At 45.0% G+C, this 20,584-nt stretch overlaps 1 protein-coding gene across 1 annotated transcript in view; it reads left to right on the top strand.

Annotated features, from left to right (window-relative positions):
- Positions 1–20,584, top strand: part of UNC13A (unc-13 homolog A) — a 286,301-nt gene that overhangs the window by 258,899 nt on the left and 6,818 nt on the right. The window contains exons 40-43 of the mRNA XM_033955982.1: positions 8,319–8,375; positions 11,011–11,091; positions 13,589–13,736; positions 15,282–15,338. Coding sequence (XP_033811873.1) covers positions 8,319–8,375; positions 11,011–11,091; positions 13,589–13,736; positions 15,282–15,338 — 343 coding nt within the window. The remainder of the gene's footprint in view (positions 1–8,318; positions 8,376–11,010; positions 11,092–13,588; positions 13,737–15,281; positions 15,339–20,584) is intronic.

The raw sequence follows: 20,584 nt of genomic DNA on the forward strand, positions 1-20,584 counted from the left end.
TTGGTTAAAATCGTGAACTACTGAGCTGCTGCAAATTGAAGATAAGTGCTTTACTCATAAATCTGCCTATATATTGGCAGTGTATCATTGCAGAGGTATGATTGATCTTGAGTCACACCAGCTTGAGTTTTTGATGTTTGATATAAGCGGAGTATTGCTGTGAGGTTTCACCTATATATACTGTATATACATGTACATTCGAGTATACATAGATAGATATGCTGGGCCCAATTTTCAGCCAGCAGCAGGCAGCGCAGTTAGCTGCTATTGGTAGCACTGACTAGAGAATGACACGGTGGTTGTTACCCGCGGCTAGCCGCGGGTAACCCGCCGAAATGGGGAAAGAGAAATAGTAGTCGCTGTGGGGACGGGGACAAGGCCATTCACCGCCCCGTGGAGCGGTGAATGGTCTTGTCTCCGCAGTGAGGCAATCAAGGATCGCGCGGTCCAGCAGCCCCCACCCGCCCGATCGCAGCGTTTAGCCAGTTCCCTCCCTCCACCTCATCTTATATTCCGAGTTTGCCGGCTTTCTTTTTCGCCGAGCCGCACTCTTTCAAAAAGCCGCGCACACGCGACCGCTGGAGTTGTTCAATCTTCTCTGCTGCAACTTCCTGTTTCCGGTTGCGTCAAAGCAGAAGATTGAACAACTGAGCAGCCGTGCGTGGGCGGCTTTTCTAAAGTGTGCGGCTCGGCGAAAAAGAAAGCCGGCAAACTCGGAATATAAGGTGAGGTGGAGGGAGGGAGCTGGCTGAATGCTGCGATCGGGTGGGTGAGGGCTGCTGGATCGCATGTGTTCCCGGCTCACACTAGGAAGGAGGGAGTGAAAGGGAAAAAGATTCTGGGCCAAGGGGATGAAGAAGGAAAGAAAGAAACCCACAGGAGGAAAGAAAGGGGAGGACAGGCAGGTGAGCCAGATGCTGGAAGCAGGGGGGGGGAAGAAAGAGGGAAAGAAGCTAGATGGGGTTGAAAAGAAGAGACACACTGGTATGGAAGAGGAAGATAGGGGAAATCTGGACATAGGAAGGTAACAGAAAGAGGGGAAATTATGTGCATGGGGGCATAGGGACACAGACATAAAGGGGACATGCCATGGGGATGGTATATGGACACAGGGGGGGGCAATGCCAGATACATAGGGGAGATATTAGAAATGGGGAAAATAGGAACACAGAAGCGAGATGGGTTGTGGGGATGGGACAGGGACCGAGCTCGCAGGCTTCAGTGGCTTGCACAAATTACATTGTAACGTGCCACAAAAATAAGAGGAAGGGAGGTAGATAGATAGGCCACGCGAGAGGAGCTGAAGGGTGGTAGAAAGGAACAGATGGTAAAGGAGGGAGGGAAGGGTGGTGGTAGAAAGGAATAGAACAGACATTGAAAGAGGGTAGAGAGGAACAGACCCTGAAGGGAAATGTGGAAGACAGAGTGAGGAGAAGACGCTGGAAGGGAAGAAGACAGATGCCAGACTATGGGGGAGCGGAGGGAAGAAGATGGTTGATAGACCAATTGGGGGGGGGTGAAGGGAGAGGCACAGTAACAGCAAATGGAAGACACAGAGAGAAGACACACAGTGGATGGAAGGAATTGAATGAGAAGATGTGGAAAGCAGAAACCAGACAACAAAGGTAGAAAAAAAATTTCTATTTATTTATTTATTTTTTGCTTTAGGATAAAGTAGTATATTAGTTGTGTTGATAAAAATTTATAAGCAAAGCCCTGCCAGCTGAACATCTCTTTCTCTAGTTCAGCAGTCAGTACTTTGATTTATAAGGAAGGAATAAGCTAAATATTGCAGTACTAAGGCTTATATGGATGCTGTGAGGACGGTGACGGGGCAGTGAATGGGATGGCAGTGATGGTGACGGGACGGTGAAGGGGATGGCGGTGTTGGGGTGGTGAAGGGGATGGTGGGCCGGGGACGGGGCAGTGACGGGGACAGATTTTTTCCCCATGTCATTCTCTAGCACTGACCTCAGATATTCAGTGCCTGGCTGTGTCCGGTGACTGGCATTGACTATCCAGTTTCAGTGTTGTCCACAGCAACTTAACTGGTTCAGCACTAGCCAGTTCAGGGTTTAGTGGTTAAAGATAGGCCTGCTCTTTAAATTTAGACAGTTTAGTGCTGAATATTCCCTCATAACCAGCTAAGCGCTAATTTTCAGCAGAGATAACGAGTTTTGTTGGTGTCCCTGCCCCATTCCTTTAAACTCTGCCTTAACCGCACAGGCCTCGAACACTTACGATTTTAAAGTGTTCGAGGCTTGTGCAGATGAGGACAGCACTTGTAGGGATGGGACAGGGACAGGACAAGAACTCAGTGGGATGAGAAAATGAGTTCCTTTGGGGACGGGGACAAATCTGTCTCTGTGGCATTCTCTATTCTGAATATTAGCGGTTAGCTGGCTAAGTTCTATCTAATCAACCAGGAGCTATTCCTGGCTGGTTAAAAAGCGCTGAATAACAGCAGGATTATGTATAGATATACTGTATAGATCAGTGTCTCTCAAACTGTGTGCCACGCCACAGCGGTGTGCCACAAGAGTTTCCAGAATTTTTACTTTATTTTAAAAATTTCCTTCAGAAGTATTCACTAGAGTAGATGACACGTACGTTGCATATGCAAGAATCTGTCAATGTTGTGAGCATCTGTGCGCGTAATGATACAATCGCCCAGACGAGCATCATTCTTTGATGTGATTGGTCCTTGAAAACTAACGGCAAGTAATTTAATTTTTTTTTTTTTTTATGCAGTAGTTATCCTAACTTGAGCAACAAAGCAATCAAGTTTGGATCTTCTTATCTTTGCAAAGTTGAATTTTCAGCTCTGACAGAAATTAAACTGCAAATGGTGATTGATGAAATGCGTGTTTGCTTGTTGATTATCGAGCCATGCTTTGAGTTCATTTGTACTCAAAAACAAGCACATCCATAGCATTGATTAGCAACTCTATTCTATGTGCGTTAGTTTCACCATTGTTACAATTACCCATACATAGCATAAAGAACTTTAAATAAATAACTCTCAAATTTAATTTTTTGTTGGTTTTGCAATTTTATAATGTCAATGTAATGTGCTGCGAAAAACATTTGCTCCGTTCAGGGCTGTGGAGTCGGAGTCGAGGAGTCGGAGTCGGAGGAAATTTCGGGCCTGGAGTCGGAGTCGGAGTCAGAAGTACAAAAAACTGAGGAGTCGGAACATTTATCTACCGACTCCATTTTTGAACTTGGCATACCAATCATGAGCGATTCTTTCAGCTATAGCACCCACTATATACACAGCATAAATGTTGCGAGCAGCTTCTGCAGCCTTAGAACCTTGATTAAAAGCAAAAAGAAGGTGGTGTCGAAAATGCTCATTTCTCTCAACTTGACATTCCATTTTAACGATCTGAAAATTAACCAGTGCTGTGGAGTCGGAGTCGAGGAGTCGGAGGAAATTTCAGGTACTGGAGTCAGGTTCGGAGTCTAAAGTACAAAAAACTGAGGAGTCGGAGTCGGAACATTTATCTACCGACTCCACAGCCCTGGCTCCGTTTAGTGTGGTTTGAGAGACACTGGTAACGATAGATATGTACAGTTATTTTGCATTTGAACCACATAACAATTTTGGTGGACCCTGTGAATGAAATTCATCTACTCTATTGACTACCTTTTGAAGGATGTTTTTTGAAGGTCTCATTATGTTTATACCTATGCTGACTGTGCACATTATATGGAAGGTTTTGTTTTTGTTTGTTTTATTCCACTAAGCAATTTTGGCATTTACTTTGTACCTTTAGGGTATCACATTTTGTGAGTGTTAAATTGTTTGAAATAATTAGTTTTAGTCAGGCTTGTCCAACTTACAGCCTGTTGACCAAAACCTGCCCCCCCCCCCCCCTCCGAACATTTACCTGGCCTGCAAATCAGGGAGTTCCTATCCTAGATCCTATTGTATTCCGAAGTTCAGCAGATTCCTGCTTTCCCCACTGCAACTCAGCTAGTTCGAGCTGCTTGGTGCCGGAAGTTTGGGTTGGTCTCGCAGTTTCAACTCTTGCCAGACTTGAAACTGCCAGCCAGACTAACCCAAACTTCCAGCACCACAGTGCCCAAGCTTGCAGGGAGCTGAATCATGGGGGAAGCAGGAATCCCACTGGGTTTCTGCTGCTGGAGCCACTTGAGGGGAAAGAAACTCGGTGAAGGCTGGGTCAGCTTCATGAGAGAGAGAGAGAGAGAGAGAGACTGGGGAGAGTATATGAGAGAAAAGAGAGAGACTGGGTGAAGGCTGGGAGAGTATATGAAAAGAAAGGGACTAAGGCCAGGATTCTCAAAAAGCGACAGTCTGCTAACGCAGACTGTTTTGATAGCGAATTGAAAAAAGCAAAACATTTTCAAAAAATCACACATGCAGATGAGGTCAGCGGACAGCAGCAAAGATTCGCTAAATTTGCATGTGCCCATCGATGGTGATAATGATGGGCACATGCGCAGAAAAAGCACATTATAAAAAAACAAACCAAAAATACAACAGCGGGAGAGATGCTCACTCTCCCCGCTGCCAAGAAACGCCTGCTGCCGCTACGCACCCCCCCCCCCCCCCCCCGCAGCGGGAGAGTGCCCACTCTCCCTGCTGCCAAGTGACCCCCCTGCCATAAAACACCTGCCTCCAACTCCACCTCCCCCTTACCTCCACATAGATGCACGGAGGGTGGACTCCCTCCTCCCAGCTGGCCACAGAACTTGGATCCAAAGCCTGGTTCCTGTCCTGTGGATTCTGAAAGGATCATGAGGACCTCCTTTACAGCTTAGCGGGGTTTTTAAAAAGCTTGGATAATTTCCTTAGGCTATTTTTTAGATGTCTTGGAGAAATTTAATCTAAATCTTAGACTTATATACCAGATCATCTCCTAGAGTTAGGAGCTCGATTCGGTTTACAAAATTAGATTGCAAAACAGGGATCTATCTTCACTCATTAGAACTATTACCTTAAAAATACTGGAACAAGACAGTTTTCAAGGTTTTGCAGAAAATCTGAGGAGCGGGACTTGGGTGTGATGATCTTAAGGTGGCCAAACAGTTTGAAAAGGTGACGGCGAAAGCTGGAAGAACGCTAGGGTGCATAGGAAGAGGTATGGCCAGTAGGAAAAAGGAGGTATTGATCATGTTTCTATCTAGTTAAATGGGCTATTTTTCACCATACATGTGGGTATAAGTATACCTGATGATTCTTTAAATTAGGTGGTTGTGTGACCTATTATTTTACTTTGACTGCAGCTGGTGTGTACATCCACCAGAAGCTGCTGCCCTAGGTAACCACCTAGCCTGGCTGATATTTAAGCTGGCCTTTCATCCCACACTATGGTCTCACAGCTGGAGGATTTGGGCAAATTTCTGATGGACAGTTCAATAAATAATCAGGTGGGCTTGAGGGATGCCATTTTCACTTCTTACTTCCAGAAGTTGGGAATGAGCAATACATATCCCCATTAGCATCTACTTTTTCCAAGTGACCTATAGTGGCCATAGTTGGGGATAGTTGTGTTCAACGGACCATTGGTCTGACTCAGAGAGTCATTTATGTTCTTGCATTGCTGACCATTAGGCTTTAACGTTTCAATGAAATTCTCCCATTATCAGTCAGAGAAGTGGATGAAATTATAATCTCTAGCCACCCTAGACTTATAGTAATAATGATAGCTTTATTTATATCCTGTCATATCTTTTAGTTCAAGACAGTTTACAACAAGAGAGGCTGCGTGAATGCAGCAAAGTTACATCATAAGCATGAAGTAGGAGTAAACAAACAGGTGTGTGACGTAATTATATATAACAGGAAGTAGAAGCAGGACTGATCTGTTGTGCGTGACTGTCATGTGTAACTGGGGTTGAGTATATAGGTCTAGGTCAGTGGTTCCCAACCCTGTCCTGGAGGACCACAGCTAGTCAGGTTTTCAGGAAAGCCCTAATGAATATGCATGCCTGTCGCCTCCATTTTGTGCAAATCTCTTTCATGCATATTCATTAAGGCTATCCTGTAAACCCATCTGGCTGGTGGTCCTCCAGGACAGGGTTGAGAACTACTGGTCTAGAGCATTAAGAAGTCAGGTTGCCTTATACCCTTCTTCCTTTTATTCTTACACAAGGGAAGAAAGCTGCAAATCTTTCAAATAATGGATCCAAATTCTCAGGTTATGGTAGTGGAAGAGATTTTGAGGGGCTATGTACTAATGCCAAACCTATACAGAGAAGGGCTTTGGAGCAGCTTGCCTATGTGAAGGACTGGGGAGTAGGGGTGAGCAAAGCCTTCACTAGGCCCTTCCAGCACCTGGACTCTGCTGACATGGTGTTTGGCATCTTTATGTGCCCGTTCGGTTTCTGCTTTTAACTTCTGGTTGGCAAGCTCGATGCGCAGTCTTGCTAAGTTACAAAATATGCGTTGGCTGTGTGGTAATGTATGTCTTGCCTGGGTGTATTTCAGAGAGAAAAGGTTCAGACGGCAAGAAGCCTGAGAGAGTTTGAATGGCAGCATGCTTTCTGACTTGCCTCTTCCTACATGCCTCTGTTCTTGAACTTGTCTATGTCTGTGTTACCTCTTCTGGCATGTCCCATTTGATTTTGCACTCTCTGATCTCTGCTTTCTGCTATTTAGTAACCTCTGATCTTTGTTGTCATGAGTTCTCTTGGCTGGGAGGAGGGAAAGACAGGAATCCCTCTGCTCTCAAACAATGATGCTCAAAAATGGGACCCACAGAAGCTCGTACCAGACACTCGCTCACATTCCTGATGCTCAAGGTTAATTAATAAGGAATGGTGTAAGAGGCAGGTGGGATGGGATAAAAGAGCAGCTTCTTTATTTTATAGTATGTTAATATTGCAAACCACTTCTATATTAGATTAATGAGTGCCATATCAAATGCTAAATACACTTGAAAGTTAATATAACCTCAACAGCAGTAGGCATCTCAGTAAACACTCACCAATTCCCAGCTTTAAGTGTTTAATCAAGCTTTTAGAAAATGACCTCACTTCCTGCCCTTCACTAAAGTGACAGTTTGTCTCTTAAAGTAAAGCAACTCTTCATAAAACTAATGAAGTTCTACTCTGTCAAAGTTTAGGTGTTCCCATCCCAAAGTGTAACATTCTTCTGCTTTCTGCCTCTGTAAAAGCCACTGTTCACTACTGCTGCAGGCAAACACATTCTGCACTGCTGAATCAGCACTTTGGTCTTAGTCCAGCATCATCTGGGCATATTACATAAAAAGCAGAAGTTTAGGCCCCCCAGCCTGCAGATTTTGGAATGCCTACTAATAATAAAACATCTAAATTGCAGTTTCTGACCCTGGCTTTAGTCCATATGTACATCTTGGTTTGACTTCCAGTGATGTGGAAATACGATATCACCTATAACTTGTTTGTTAATCGTTGTCCTAAGACAGATCTCATATATTTGTGACAAGAACTCAGTCTCCTTCATCAGAATAAAACATTCGGTGGCACGTCAAAAGCGCGTCAGACATTGGCGCGCCAACAATCCCGCGCTGACATCTGCGCACGGGACCAATGTGCGCTGCCGGTTCCACCGCTTTCACGCCTTACCGTTAGCGTTCTGAGGGGGGGTGAGGGGAACCCCCCCCCACTACCCTTATAACTGCTTGCGTTCCTCCTGTGGGGGACCCCCCCCCACTATACTGAAAACTCCCGAACATTGAGAAAGCGGAAGTTTTCAGTGTACTGGGGGGTTCCCCTTCCCAATCCCTTCCCCCAACAGGAGCGTGACCAGTTCTAAGTGTATTGGGGGGGTTCCCTCCACCCCCTTCAGAATGCTAACAGTAAGGCGTGAAAGTGGCAGAACCAGCGGCGTGCACTGGTCCTGCGCACAAATGTCGACGCGGGATTGTTGGTGCGCCAATGTCCTGCGCACTTTCGTCGGTGTACCAAACATTCCCTAGCCCTGGATTGCTCATCACAGATACAGTTAGTTAATCCCGTGAAAAGGTTATCACCTACAACTTTCTTAACCTGTGTCAAAGAGATCTAATGCAGCCACCGTACACCTTCATTCCAGGTGATAAAATGGCGGCACAGAGATGCTTATGAGCAAGGAAAAACATTCTTTAAACCTCCCGTGGAGAATCTCAGAGCTATTCCTGAACAACAAGGATTTCAGCCTGTTGGCCTATATCAATTTCTTCCAACACAACATCTCTTCTCTAAGTTACCCAGAAAGGAAAATAGGAATTGAGGTTAAAAACATTATTCCAGAGGGGTATAAAGATTACACCAGTATCTTCTGAAAATGTTCTAATGCCCTGGTTGTTCTGTCCTATTTTCTTCTGCAGGGCACACAAATGATCTTCAATGCAGCCAAGGAGCTAGGGCAACTCTCAAAACTCAAGGTGAGTGTGTGAGAGGGACACATTATCCAAGATTAAATTACTGACCTAAAAGGAGGTTACACTTGAGCCCAGGGCAGGATTAACCAATAGGCCAAGTAGGCATGTGCCTAGGGCCCGAAATGGTCAGGGGGGCCCGATGAAGGAGGGCATCAACATTGTTTTTTCCAAACGGCGATGGGCCCCTCCACCATCGATCGGCAACGTGAGCCCCCCCAATTGACAACAAGGGCTCCCCGATCAGCAACGCGGCCCCCCCCCCCCATTAACGGAAAGTAAGACAAGCAAGCAACGCAGGTAAGAAAGGCAACGGGAACTATAATTTTGCAAGCGGTGCTGCTTACCCAAAGCTTCCCTCTGATGTAGCTTCCTGTTTCCGCCTGGGTACATGGTGAGGTGGGGCGGGGCAGGGGGCCCAGTGTACTTGTGTGCCTAGGGGCCCTTGACGAATTAATCCTGCCCTGCTTGAGCCCTTCAGTTTTCCTGCACACATGAAACTTTACTTCTCTTAGGTCAGACAAGCAGGATGTCAGCCACAAATGGGTGATGTCTCCGACAGCTTCAATTAGCTGCCAATTGGAGCTGTCAGGGACATCACCTATTTATGGCTGACTTATTCTGCTGTCCACAGAGAACCTACGTTACAAGTAAGTAACTACACTTTTAGCTCTTGCTTCCTTGAGATCAACCTCTTTTCTTTTAATCTACTCCACATTATATGGGAAGACGCAGTTTTTCAGCAGCTATCCTCAAAACTGTCTTCAATTTACAGCCTTTTTGGAATGGTTGATAGAGCTTGAGCCCTGCTGTGAGAATACAGTATTTTAGAAATAGTTAGAATGTGCCACTCGTCTTAGCTGAACAAATATTCATATTGTTCTGGGAGTGTATGTTGAAACTGCTAGCAGTACCTGGAACAGTGCTGTCATAAATAAAGACATCCTCTGATCTCTAAGGGGAAGATTCTCTAATGTTCACGGTAAAATCTGACGGGCCACTCTCGTGGCCACAATTGTAACGATTTCAAAATGAGTCATTCTTTTAAAAATATGCATGCAAATGAGGTTCACAGAGGGTTGATAAATTTGCATGAGATGAGTCGCTGGTGATAGCAATCAGCACATGTGCAGAATACACCCACAAATAATAAAAAAGACCCCAAATCAAAGATAAGCAGGAGGGATGCCCACTCCCTCCTCCCCCCACCATCAAACAATTCCTCCGACACCTCCCACAGGCAGTGGGAGAGATACCCACTCCCTCCTTCGACCGCTGTCAAACAACCCTCCTGACACCCCCCAACAGCAAGAAGGATGCCCATTCCCCCTGCCGCCATCATGCCCTCGATGACCCCCCCCACTCAACTTCTTCATGAAGGCTGGCCGGAGGGATGCCTACTCCCTATGGGAGGGGCCTTAGGTGCCTGGGCCAATCAGAACCATAGGCCCCTCCCTGGCACATCCCAGGATGCTCTGGGAAAAGGAAGAGGAGGGGCTGCTGGCCGAAGGGAGTAGGCATCCCTCTGGCCAGACTTCCTGAAGAATATAGGCGGCGGGGAGTCATCAGGGGCACAACGGTAGCAGCGGGAAGGAGTAGGCATTCCTCCCGCTGCTGGGGGAGGTGTCAGGAGGGTTATTTGAAGGCGATGGCTAGAGAGTGGGCATCCCTTCCACTGCCAGGGGAGGAGTCAGGGGGAGGGTTGTTTGACATTGGCAGCAGGAGGGAGTGGGCATCCCTCCTGCCAATCTTTGATTTGAGGTTTCTTTTTTTTTTTAATTAGTGGGGGAGGGGGTCTAAGCCAGTGCCTGAGCCAATCAGCGCTCAGACATTGATCAGAAAGTAAGGCTACAACAGCTCAGACCCTGCCAGAAAATTTTGCCTGCAAATGTACTACAATGAGGTTAGGGAATCACCTGGTGATGATAGAAAATCGCTGGAGTGCTCATTTTAATATTAATGATCTCGTTGCACTACATTTGCATGGCAGCCGGAGACAGCTAGGAACCTCAGAAAAGAACACGGTGAGCCATTCTGATCGTTGGCTGGAAACATACTGCCCTGCTAAACCAGCTGAGCAGGTTTAGCGATCGTGTTAAAGACAATGTTAAGTTTTAAGAATCTTCAGTCTACTCACAGATGACAAATTACCCAGGAAGGAGAATTTTTGGCCAGGCCAATGAAGTGGGGGATTTCTCCTCCCCATAATGCACCTAGGATTCTCATAAATCTCTCTTCTGGAACTGGGAAGTTTGGCAGCTCTGGCTTACCTCTTGCGGTTAGGAAGCACGGTTGGAATGAAGCCTAATTTTAAAAATACAAGGAGCAACTTCTATGTACTTGTGGAGAAGACAATAGTAGTTGATTAGAATGTAGATATTTTATTTTTTTTAATCTTTGGAAGAGTTGTTAACAGCATAATGAGGATATAAAGCTCTTTTGGTCTTATTTAGCAAGGTGTTAAAGTACTCGGGGAGAGATTAACGGAGTACTTTCTGGAAGAGCTGAGGCTAATCGCTGAGTTGTGCTGGTTGAGGAGATAAAAGAAGCCTCTTGGTGGGAGAAATGGTGAGGTCTCTGACAGCACTAAGAAAAGGAGAAGCTGTGATTTGAATGTCAGCTAACAGAAAGTCTATTTCAGGACCACATGGTGCGAGAAGAAGCAAAAAGCCTGACCCCCAAGCAGTGTGCAGTGGTGGAGCTTGCCTTGGACACAATAAAGGTAATTGACAATTTAGTCTGTCTGCACTTGCCGACTCCACACAGATGACTTTACCATTGTGACACCTCAGAAAATGTCTCCCAGAGTAAAGGGTAGCATTATGAACTAGGCGATGAGTCTAGAACCCTGTGGCGTAGCGAGGGTCTCACCCTCGTCTCCGCCCCCTCCCCGCCTTCATCTCTGCCCCTCCCCACTCCTTCCCTGATCCCCTCTGCCGCACATGCGCCCCTTCCCCCGTACCTCTAGTTGGTCACCACTGCAATCAACAAGAGCTTCAACGTGTTCCTCATGACCTCGTCGTCTCTCCCACTGAATGTCACTTCCTATGCGCGGCACCCAGAAGTGACGTCAGCGGGAGAGACAACGCGGTCATGAGGAGCACGTTAAAGTTGTTGCTTGGGGCAGTGAACAAGTTTACCTTTATTTGATGAATCGCTTATCACAATACCTAAGCGATGTACAATTAAAAACCATCAGAGTGTGGCAATACATTTAGTTAATAAAAATCAATTAAGAGACAGACATACATTTAGTTGACAAAAAATCACTTAAGAAACTGACAAAGATTGACGAACATGAAGGGGTGGGAAGCAAGGGAAGAAGTTACAATTTTGTTATCTGTTAAAGTTTAACATCCAAGGGTAAAAGCACATTGGGTAAAGATGGGTTAAGATGAAAAAGAAGGGTATGGAAACCTAAAAAAGACTATGTTTTATAGGTCAAATGCGTCCTGGAATAAATATGTTTTTAAAATTTTCTTAAACGCAACAAGGTCTTTTTCGTTTTTGATAAAATTTGGAAGGGAGTTCCACAGTGTGGGCGCTTTTACAGAGAATATATCATTGCGTCTTGTGCCTATGATTCTTAATGAAGGGACTGATAGCAAATTTAATGAAGAGGATCTTAAGGAACGAGCAGATTTGTGTGGGACAATCATTTTTGCAATAAATTGGGGTTCATTGAAGCTTAATGTTTTGAAAACCAAAAATAATATTTTAAAGGTAATTCGGTGGGTTATAGGAAGCCAGTGTGATTTAATTAGTAAGGGGGTAACATGATCAAATTTCTTTGCATTGAATATTAATTTTACTGCTGTGTTTTGGATGATTTGGAGACGTCTATTTTCTTTTTGAGTTATGTTAATAAAGAGAGCATTGCAATAGTCCAGTTTGGAAATAATAAGAGAGTGAATTAAAATATTGAGTGATTTTGCTTCCAAAAAAGTAGAAATTGAACGTAAGAGACATAATCTGTAAAAACAGGATTTAACTATTGCGCTGATATGGTCATGAAAAGATAGATCAACATCGATTATTACGCCGAGGATTTTCAACTTAGATACTGATTCTAATGGGATGTTATCAAGTATGAATGGTGTTTTTTGAAATATGTCTCCTTTCCAATTGAAAAGCATGGTTTTTGTTTTTTGGGTATTTAAAGCCAATTTGTTATTATTTAACCAGGTTTTTATTTTTTCTAGTTTGTCAGTGATAGTTATTATTTCTTCTGTGGTACGGGGGAAGGGAAGGGGGTCATGCGCATGGCAAGGAGAGGAGTGAGAAGAGGCAGAGGTGAGAGGAGGAGGGGTGCTGGTGCCCCCACCAACATGGCGCCCGGGGCGGACCGCCCCACCCCACCCCCCTTAGTACACCTCTGCTAGCACATGAGGCCCCAGTTTGCTTTCCACCAGCCAAGTTCACACACACACACACACACACACACACAACCACCATTCCTTGGAGCCTGCAGTGCTGCTTTCAGAGAATTTGTCATGCAGGTGGCATTGGCAAGCAGCATAATAAGCAAGTGGCACAGCACTAGTTGTTCTATTAGATCAGATATGGGCAAACTACGGCCCATGGGCCATATCCTAGCCATTTAGTTTTTTAATCCAGCCCGCCAATCATCCGAACCTCCGCCAACCGCAAGCCCTACATACCTCCCTCCAGAGCAGCGTCGGGCCAGCAGCACTCTAAACAGGCTGTTTCGCGGCCTTCTCTCGTCAGGGAATTCCCTCTGTCATATCACTGATGATGTCATCAGTAATGCAGCACACGGAAGGCTCCAATGAGAGAAGGCTGCGAAGCAGCCTGTTTAGAGTGCTGCCGGCCCGATGCTGCTCTGGAGGTTGGTATGTAGGGCTCACGGTCAGCAGGGTTCAGATGGGAGGGAAGGGATGGAGGGTCAGCGGGGGTTTGGCTCCACGATGGGGGCAGGTCCTCAAAGGTTCTGCTGCAGAAGGGATGGGAGGGAGGGAAGGATAGAAGCTGGGCAAGGGTTCTGCTGCATAGGGTATGGGAGGAATGGAGGGATAGAAAGATGCTCTTGGTCCGGCCCCTCTGTCAATTTAAGAACCCATTGTGGCCCACGAATCAAAAAGTTTGCCCACCCCTGCATTAGATGCAATTCTGCCAATTAGCTTCTAGTCAGGGTACGATGCCAACCACTTGCATTTGCTTGAGTTTTAACATTGGCCTCTCTCTCTCTTTTTCCTCAGCAATATTTTCATGCAGGTGGAGTTGGCTTGAAAAAGACCTTTCTGGAGAAGAGCCCTGAGCTGCTTTCTTTGCGCTCTGCGCTCTCACTTTACATGCAAGCAACCGACATGCTGATTAAAACCTTTGTTCAGACACAGTCATCTCAGGGTGAGTCTCAGCCCTTAGCATCATGGAAGCTCACTATGTGAATGGCAGACACCTTCCTGGCATTGCCGAGAGGTTTTCCTTGCTCGCAGCTCAGTAGACTTAAGAAGTGAGGGATGTGTACCTGTTCAGAGTGTAGCAGCTCAGAGATTACTCCAGTGGTAACAAGAAAGGATGGACTCTCTATGTATTTACTTGGTCTGTACTGCTTATGCGTACATTGCCACATCATAAAGGACATCAAAGACCAAACTGGGCCATCCAGTTGTGATTCTCCCACTATGGGTAGATGAACATATATATACCTATACTATACTCAGACCAATCACTGTCTTTCAATCCAACCCAACATCAGCTGCCCTCATCACTTCCTTTCAACCCTCTTCCACCTTGTCTCTTTCAACGTTGGGCTGCCCATATACAAAATCTAACTGGAATAGCACCTAAACATTTTTTTACACAGATTTACTATCTCCTGTATTGGGAAAAGAGAGCAGTCTCTATTCCAAATTAGAATAGCTTTACTAGTTATGATTTCAGGAAATTTATGATTGCAGGAAATTGCCTAAGTAGATCAAAATTAGGGGGAAGTCCTGTTTCTTTGACTGGTTTAGGTTTCACATCTCATCCCATGTTGACAAAATAGGCTGAATACATAATTCTTTTTTTCTTCCTAGTTAAATTAGTGTGGGGGTGGGGTTTAGAAATACAAATTCATTTAGGCAACAGAGCAAAATCAAGACCACACCAGCCCATTTGCTCAATCTAGGGTGGGTAAGCCCCCTTGATAAACCATAGCAGCAGTGTTTCTCATGACTGTTTTCCTTGACTCTGCATTGACTCGCATTGTATTTATCTCAGTAATGCTGTGTGCATTTGCAGCCAAATAATCCAAAAGCTACTCTATTAAGGGAAGACTAAACAATCACTTAAGACACAGCATATATTTCACCCCCACAAAGATATTTTCGTTCGTCGATCCTCAGCTGGCTTCGCTGGCTTTCAACAACGTCCAAATGCTCAACGTTTTAGCCACTTTCATCATTGGATCATAACATGATGTGATGGTCAGCAATGCAAGAGCATAAATGACTCTCTGAGTCAGACCAATGGTCCATTGAAGTCAGCATCCTGTCTCCAACTAAAGGTCGCTTGGACGAATATATTCAATCATTATGTTCATTGAATATATTCAATTATATTCAATGAATATGTTATGATTCAATGACAAAGTGGCTAAAGCGTTGAGCATTTGAATATCGTTGAAAGCCAGCAAAGCCAGCTGAGGATCGACGAAAGAAAATATTTTTGTGGGGGTGAAGTGTGTATTTGCAGGACAGGTACTTCTCAGGGGACTGTTACTTTCCTCAGTCCTACTGATGCTGCCGAACCAACATCAGTAGGTTTGAGCAAGTTATCAGCACATGTGTCTGTACATAAGTCTTAAATATGTCTTGAGACCGCAGACTTGCCTCTGAATGAACTTTCTCATTGTCTTTTCCTTCCTCTCCCCCCCCCCCCTCTCTCTCCGTTCTTTACTTTTACTAGTTCATGGTGGAAAAGGTATTAGGTTTACCCTTAGTGAAGAAATTTATCCTGAAAAGGGTATGTGAAAAGAAAACCTCCCAAACAATTCAGATTAAAATATAAAACAGAACTGAGCTCAGCTAACCAGCAAATTAAAAAAAAAAAAAAAAAAATCACCCAGATGTAAAAAAGAGCTATGCATGGAAAGAGGCTCCATGATTTTTGGGTTCAGGTTGAGCTGTGCCTGATCCAGGGAGACAGCATTGAATCCTGATTTTTACCCAGATAAAGGATCTCGCCCTTCGATGCAATGGAGATTGTGGGCTTTCCATAAAGATGCATTGATCTATGTTAAGGGCATCTTAAAAGTCCTACTTTCTTTCCAGCTTGGGTTGTTTGGATTTATCTTGGCATACAGTATAACTGAAAATTGTATAACTCATTATTAATTTTGAAAACACAGCTCCAGAGATGACTTTAATGAAGTTCTGTTCTGAGTGGACAAAGCTTTTTCACCCTCCTCTCCCAAAGATAATTACTCTTTCCTATTATCTGTCAGAAGTGTCCACGGAGGCCTGATATAGATGTGTGTGCGCATGATCTGAGATGGTTTTATTTTTACATTTGGGTGGTTCTTTGCTAGCCCAGAATGCAGTTCTTCTGGAAGAGATGTATGGCAGAATATGTTTGCTAAGGAAGCGTTCGCAACCTCAACAAGCTAGCACTACTGTATTTAAAATAAAACCCTAGTGTCTGCATCCCTAAGGAAGATGAAGTCAAGTGATTTATTATTGCTTTGGACACGAGGCGCAGAACCCACTAATACTGGTGGCGTGGGGACCTTTGTCTCAACACATTAAGGGGGGAAATTCTCGAAGACGTGCCTAAGATTAGCCGGCGGTAGGGCACCCTACCACTGGCTAACCAACCAACCACGGAAGCATGTTTTGTTAAAAAAACGGAGGCACGAACGGCACCTTCATTTATGATGCCAGTGTCACGCATACAGAAGCGCTTAGGGACACGTAAAGATGCGTAAAGCCAGTGTGGGCTCAGCTTGCACCAAAAGTGGTCTTTGGCATCCTTAGGTACCCCAGGCGCTTCTGTAAGCGTGACCCCAGTGCCTTAAATGCAGGCTTTTTAAAAAACTGGCCTACATTTAAGCCGCCGGTGAAAAAAAAAAAAACCGCAAAATTTTGTGATCTGGTTTGTGATTGACACATTATCGGTGGCCACTTCTTAGGTAGCTGCCAAAACCAGCACTAGCTTGTAGAATTCCCCACCCCCACCCCACCACCACTTATAGGTCACTTAAAGTTAGGCTCTAAACTAGTCTTTTATAATGGCAGAGTTGTGTGCCAAATCTCTTTTGGAATACTAGTGTTAGGCATCAAGCTTTAAGTGTAACCACTTACGCCATGCCTATGGCTGGCGTACATGGTGGGACCTAAATGTGGTAAATGCAGCTTTTCAGAATGCCCCTGATATGCCCATTCCCCTCACAAGGTAATACCTCCCTAGCAGTTGTGTGTGGCAGAAGTTAGGTGCTTAGCTTACAGAATAGATATATATATGTCAGTTATGTGCACAACTGCTAATTAACGCCAATTAAAATTTGTTAAGGCCAGTTTTTAATACATATCTCCAATTAAGTGCCCATTAGCTAATTATGTTATATGTGTAGCTGACTCTATTCTGTAATTGGGTGTGTAATTGTGCATCTAATTTGGGATGCCATTGATAGAATTTGGGGTTTAATGTGCATTATACCATACAACACCTGCTAGCGTCAGTAGCATAGCCAGACCTGTTATTTTGAGTGATCCCACAGTAATGTTGTGTGGACCTTCCCAAACTATCCCCTCCACCTACCTCATAATCTATCATGCATCTTGCCTCCTCTCCTGCCCCTGGATCTGCCATTTGCCACCGCCCTACCCCTCCCATAGCCTAGCAACTCTACCCCCGGTGTACCTCAATTCCTGAGTGGCTGCTTGCGCCAACCTCGTAGGCTTCCCTCTGCCATGTCCCTCCAGAGAGAAAACAGGATGTGACCTTAGCAAGGGTGAGACGCAGCAGAGGGAAGTCTTGGGATCGGGGCAGGAAGTGAATATGGGTCAGAGTGTGGCGCAGTGGTTAGAGCTACAGCTTCAGCACCCTGAGGTTGTGGGTTCAAACCCCACACTGCTTCTTGTGGCCCTGGGCAAGTCACTTAATCCTCCACTGCTCCAGGTACATTAGAGAGACTGAGAGCCCACCGGGACAGATAGGGAAAATGCTTGAAGTACCTGTATGTAAACCGCTTTGAATGTGGTTGTAAAACTACAAAAAAGGTGGTATGCATCTCATTCTCTCACTCACTACTCCTGCCTGCAAAGGTGATGAGGTTTGGGAAGGAGAAAGGGGGGGGAGTTGCTGGGCTGTGGACCACTGATGCCAGATCAAGGTGTGGGAGGGAGGAGAGAAAGGCAGCCCTTAGCTACGTCACTAGCTAGCATGCAGCTACATTAAAGACTTTTGTGGTATGTTTGCAATCGCCACATGGTTATCAGATGTGACATGTTTTTATGACGGGGGCCATGTCATGAGTGGAGAATGGGTGTGGAAGGCATTTTTATAGTTCACACACTGCATACACTGCACTCAAATGACACTTTTGCAGTAGGCGCAGGACAGCTTACTACCTCCACTAAGTGCTTCCACACTAACTCCAAGTAAAGTACTGTGCACAATATGCCATTTTAATGTTGAAAATGGCTATAAAGGCAAATGCTGGGAACCCCCAATAGTTGCCTTGTTGAATTTGCAAGTACTGTGTGGTATAGTCCTATGTTGAGCTGTGATAACTGAAACTTAACCATAACATTTGAACCCATTACTTACTAAAGATACCGAGGATATGGCAGGGACAGCTCCAAGCAGGTCAGTGCTAGCCCATTCAGACAGTGGCCTTGAAAGCCACAAAGACCACTGTAGCCATTGACATGGTAAGGGGGGGAAGGGCAGAACCATCTTGGTGAGGGTGCCGGCACATCTCTGCCCCCTCCCCACATCACACTCGTGCCCTCCCTTCCCCCCACCCCGTATCTCTTTAAATCTTCACCTGCTACTCATGCCAGCCTGGCTCCCCTCTGAAATCACTTCCAGGTCACGGGGCCAGGAAAGCTGCTTACGCTGACGAACATTTAATGAGGTACGGGGGAAAAGGAGGGCACGAGTGTGGCAAGGGGGTGGAGAGGAGGGTGCGGGGATGAAAAGGAAGGTGCGTTGGGGGGGGGGGGCACTCCTGCCCAGGACGTCTCCTACCCTTGCTACGCCGCTGACTGTAACTCAAGTCTATGAGATGACTCTATGGGTGCAGAGATTTTATTTAACCTCACTTTGAAGGTTTGTTTTAATTACCAAAACATTTTGTGAGCACATCAAAGAGAAAAGGATAGATATGAGCTTACAATTCTGCAGACTTGTACTAGCCTTGTTCTAGTTGCTCACTCTCCATAGCAAACTGAACCAATGTAACACAATGAAATAGGAGATGGGTGCTGACCCTGCACCTGCATTTGCCTGATAATGCTTGTTGCATCAGAGATGGCTCTTTGGTTTACTAATTTGTCCCCCACCTCTATCCCCATTCCATTTACCTAGTGCTTGCATTGAGTATTTTAAGTTTCATTTGTTTGGACTTGGTAAGGCTGAGCATGTTATTTAATACAAGAGCTCAAGTGAGATCTTGGCAAGATGCCGCAGGGCAAAAAGACTATGGATCCAGAGACCTTCTCTTTTCAATAACACGTGCCCACACTAGACACTTGGGAGAAGCAAACAACACATACATACACATCTTAGTGGATTATACAATTAAAGCATTGAATTTGTGAACGTCTTGCAATGTGTCAAAGGCTTCAACCCGTGCATCTTTCAGAAACACTTGTACTTTAATTGTCTTCACAAAAATAAAAGAGGGAGACATTTTTGTGACATGCCCCATGCTTGAGTCAGCGCCAGGAAGAAAATTAACTCTGGGTTTAAAGGACTGCACTTGGAAACTGTACCTTTCTGAAAGGAAAGGAGGGTTGATATTTTAACCATCACTCACAACTCACCTATCAGCCTCTCAGCACAGGGCACAACTTCCCATTCATTTTTAACCTGTTTGGGTGGGTTTTCCTCCAGTTTTTATACATAAATGCTTGAAATGAACTGGAAAAATGTAACACATACTAATCGACTTAATCCATAGGTTAACATGTGTTAATCTGCTTGAAATTGACTTATTATTAAATAAAAAATTTTTATATTGAAATATGTTTATTGAAAATTTCCAGAAAAAACAAACATCTCAAATACAACCAAAGTACACAAGATAATTACATTTTCCTCCAACCTCCCCTCCACCCTCCCACCCCCCACCCAAAGTCCACCTCCATAATACAATCCATCTTCCAGAGAACAAGAATAATCATGGGTTCAACAAATTACTACGAGCTTTATAAGGCAATGTGAGCCAAAAGGGCTCCCAAACGGAACAATACAAACGTCCCTTAGGTGCATCCAACGATGGCAAGGAGAGATGCTCCATAAAAGCCTGATGTAACATGAGGGCACGCCAATGAGACAAAGTTGGTGAATCCGGTACAATCCAGCAATGTAGTATGGTTTTTTTCCCCAGCAATAATTATTAAATAAATTTAAGATGTGCTTACAAATATACAGCTCTATAAAATGTGCTTTTTCCCAGACTAGCATGGTTCCCTGGAACTAGAGAATGACACGGGGGACAAATTTTTCCCCATTCCCGGGGGAACTCATTTTCCCGTCCCTGCCCCATTCCTGCAATCTCCATCCTCATCTGCACAAGCCTCAAACACTTTAAAATCATAAGTGTTCGAGACTTGTGCGGTTAAGGCAGAGCTTACAGGAATGGGGCAGGGACAGCGACAAAACTCAGGGGGCAGGATAGGACGGGAAAATTGAGTTCCTGTGGGGACAGGGAAAAAGTTGCCCTCGTGTCATTCTCTACTTGGAACCCCTTCCCCTCTCCCCCCACCCCCAACCCACACACACTTCCCAAATATATAACATTTCCTACTGGAGCCCTCAAAAATCCAGAGGAAATGAAGGAAATTGAATAATTAACTCTTTTGTCAGATGGACTGTATTTGGCAAATGTACAGTGGCCAAGGTTGAAGGCTTGACAATTGCTACTATTGCTTGTGAGCTGAACTTGTGCTAACTCGGTCCCATTTTGTGCAGCTGGTATGAGAAAGCACTAGAGCAGGTTAACTGGAGATGCCCCATACTGTATATAGTATGCCAAATTCAAA

The sequence above is a fragment of the Geotrypetes seraphini genome, chromosome 8 (assembly GCF_902459505.1).
Source record: "Geotrypetes seraphini chromosome 8, aGeoSer1.1, whole genome shotgun sequence".
NCBI classification, from domain to species: domain Eukaryota; kingdom Metazoa; phylum Chordata; class Amphibia; order Gymnophiona; family Dermophiidae; genus Geotrypetes; species Geotrypetes seraphini.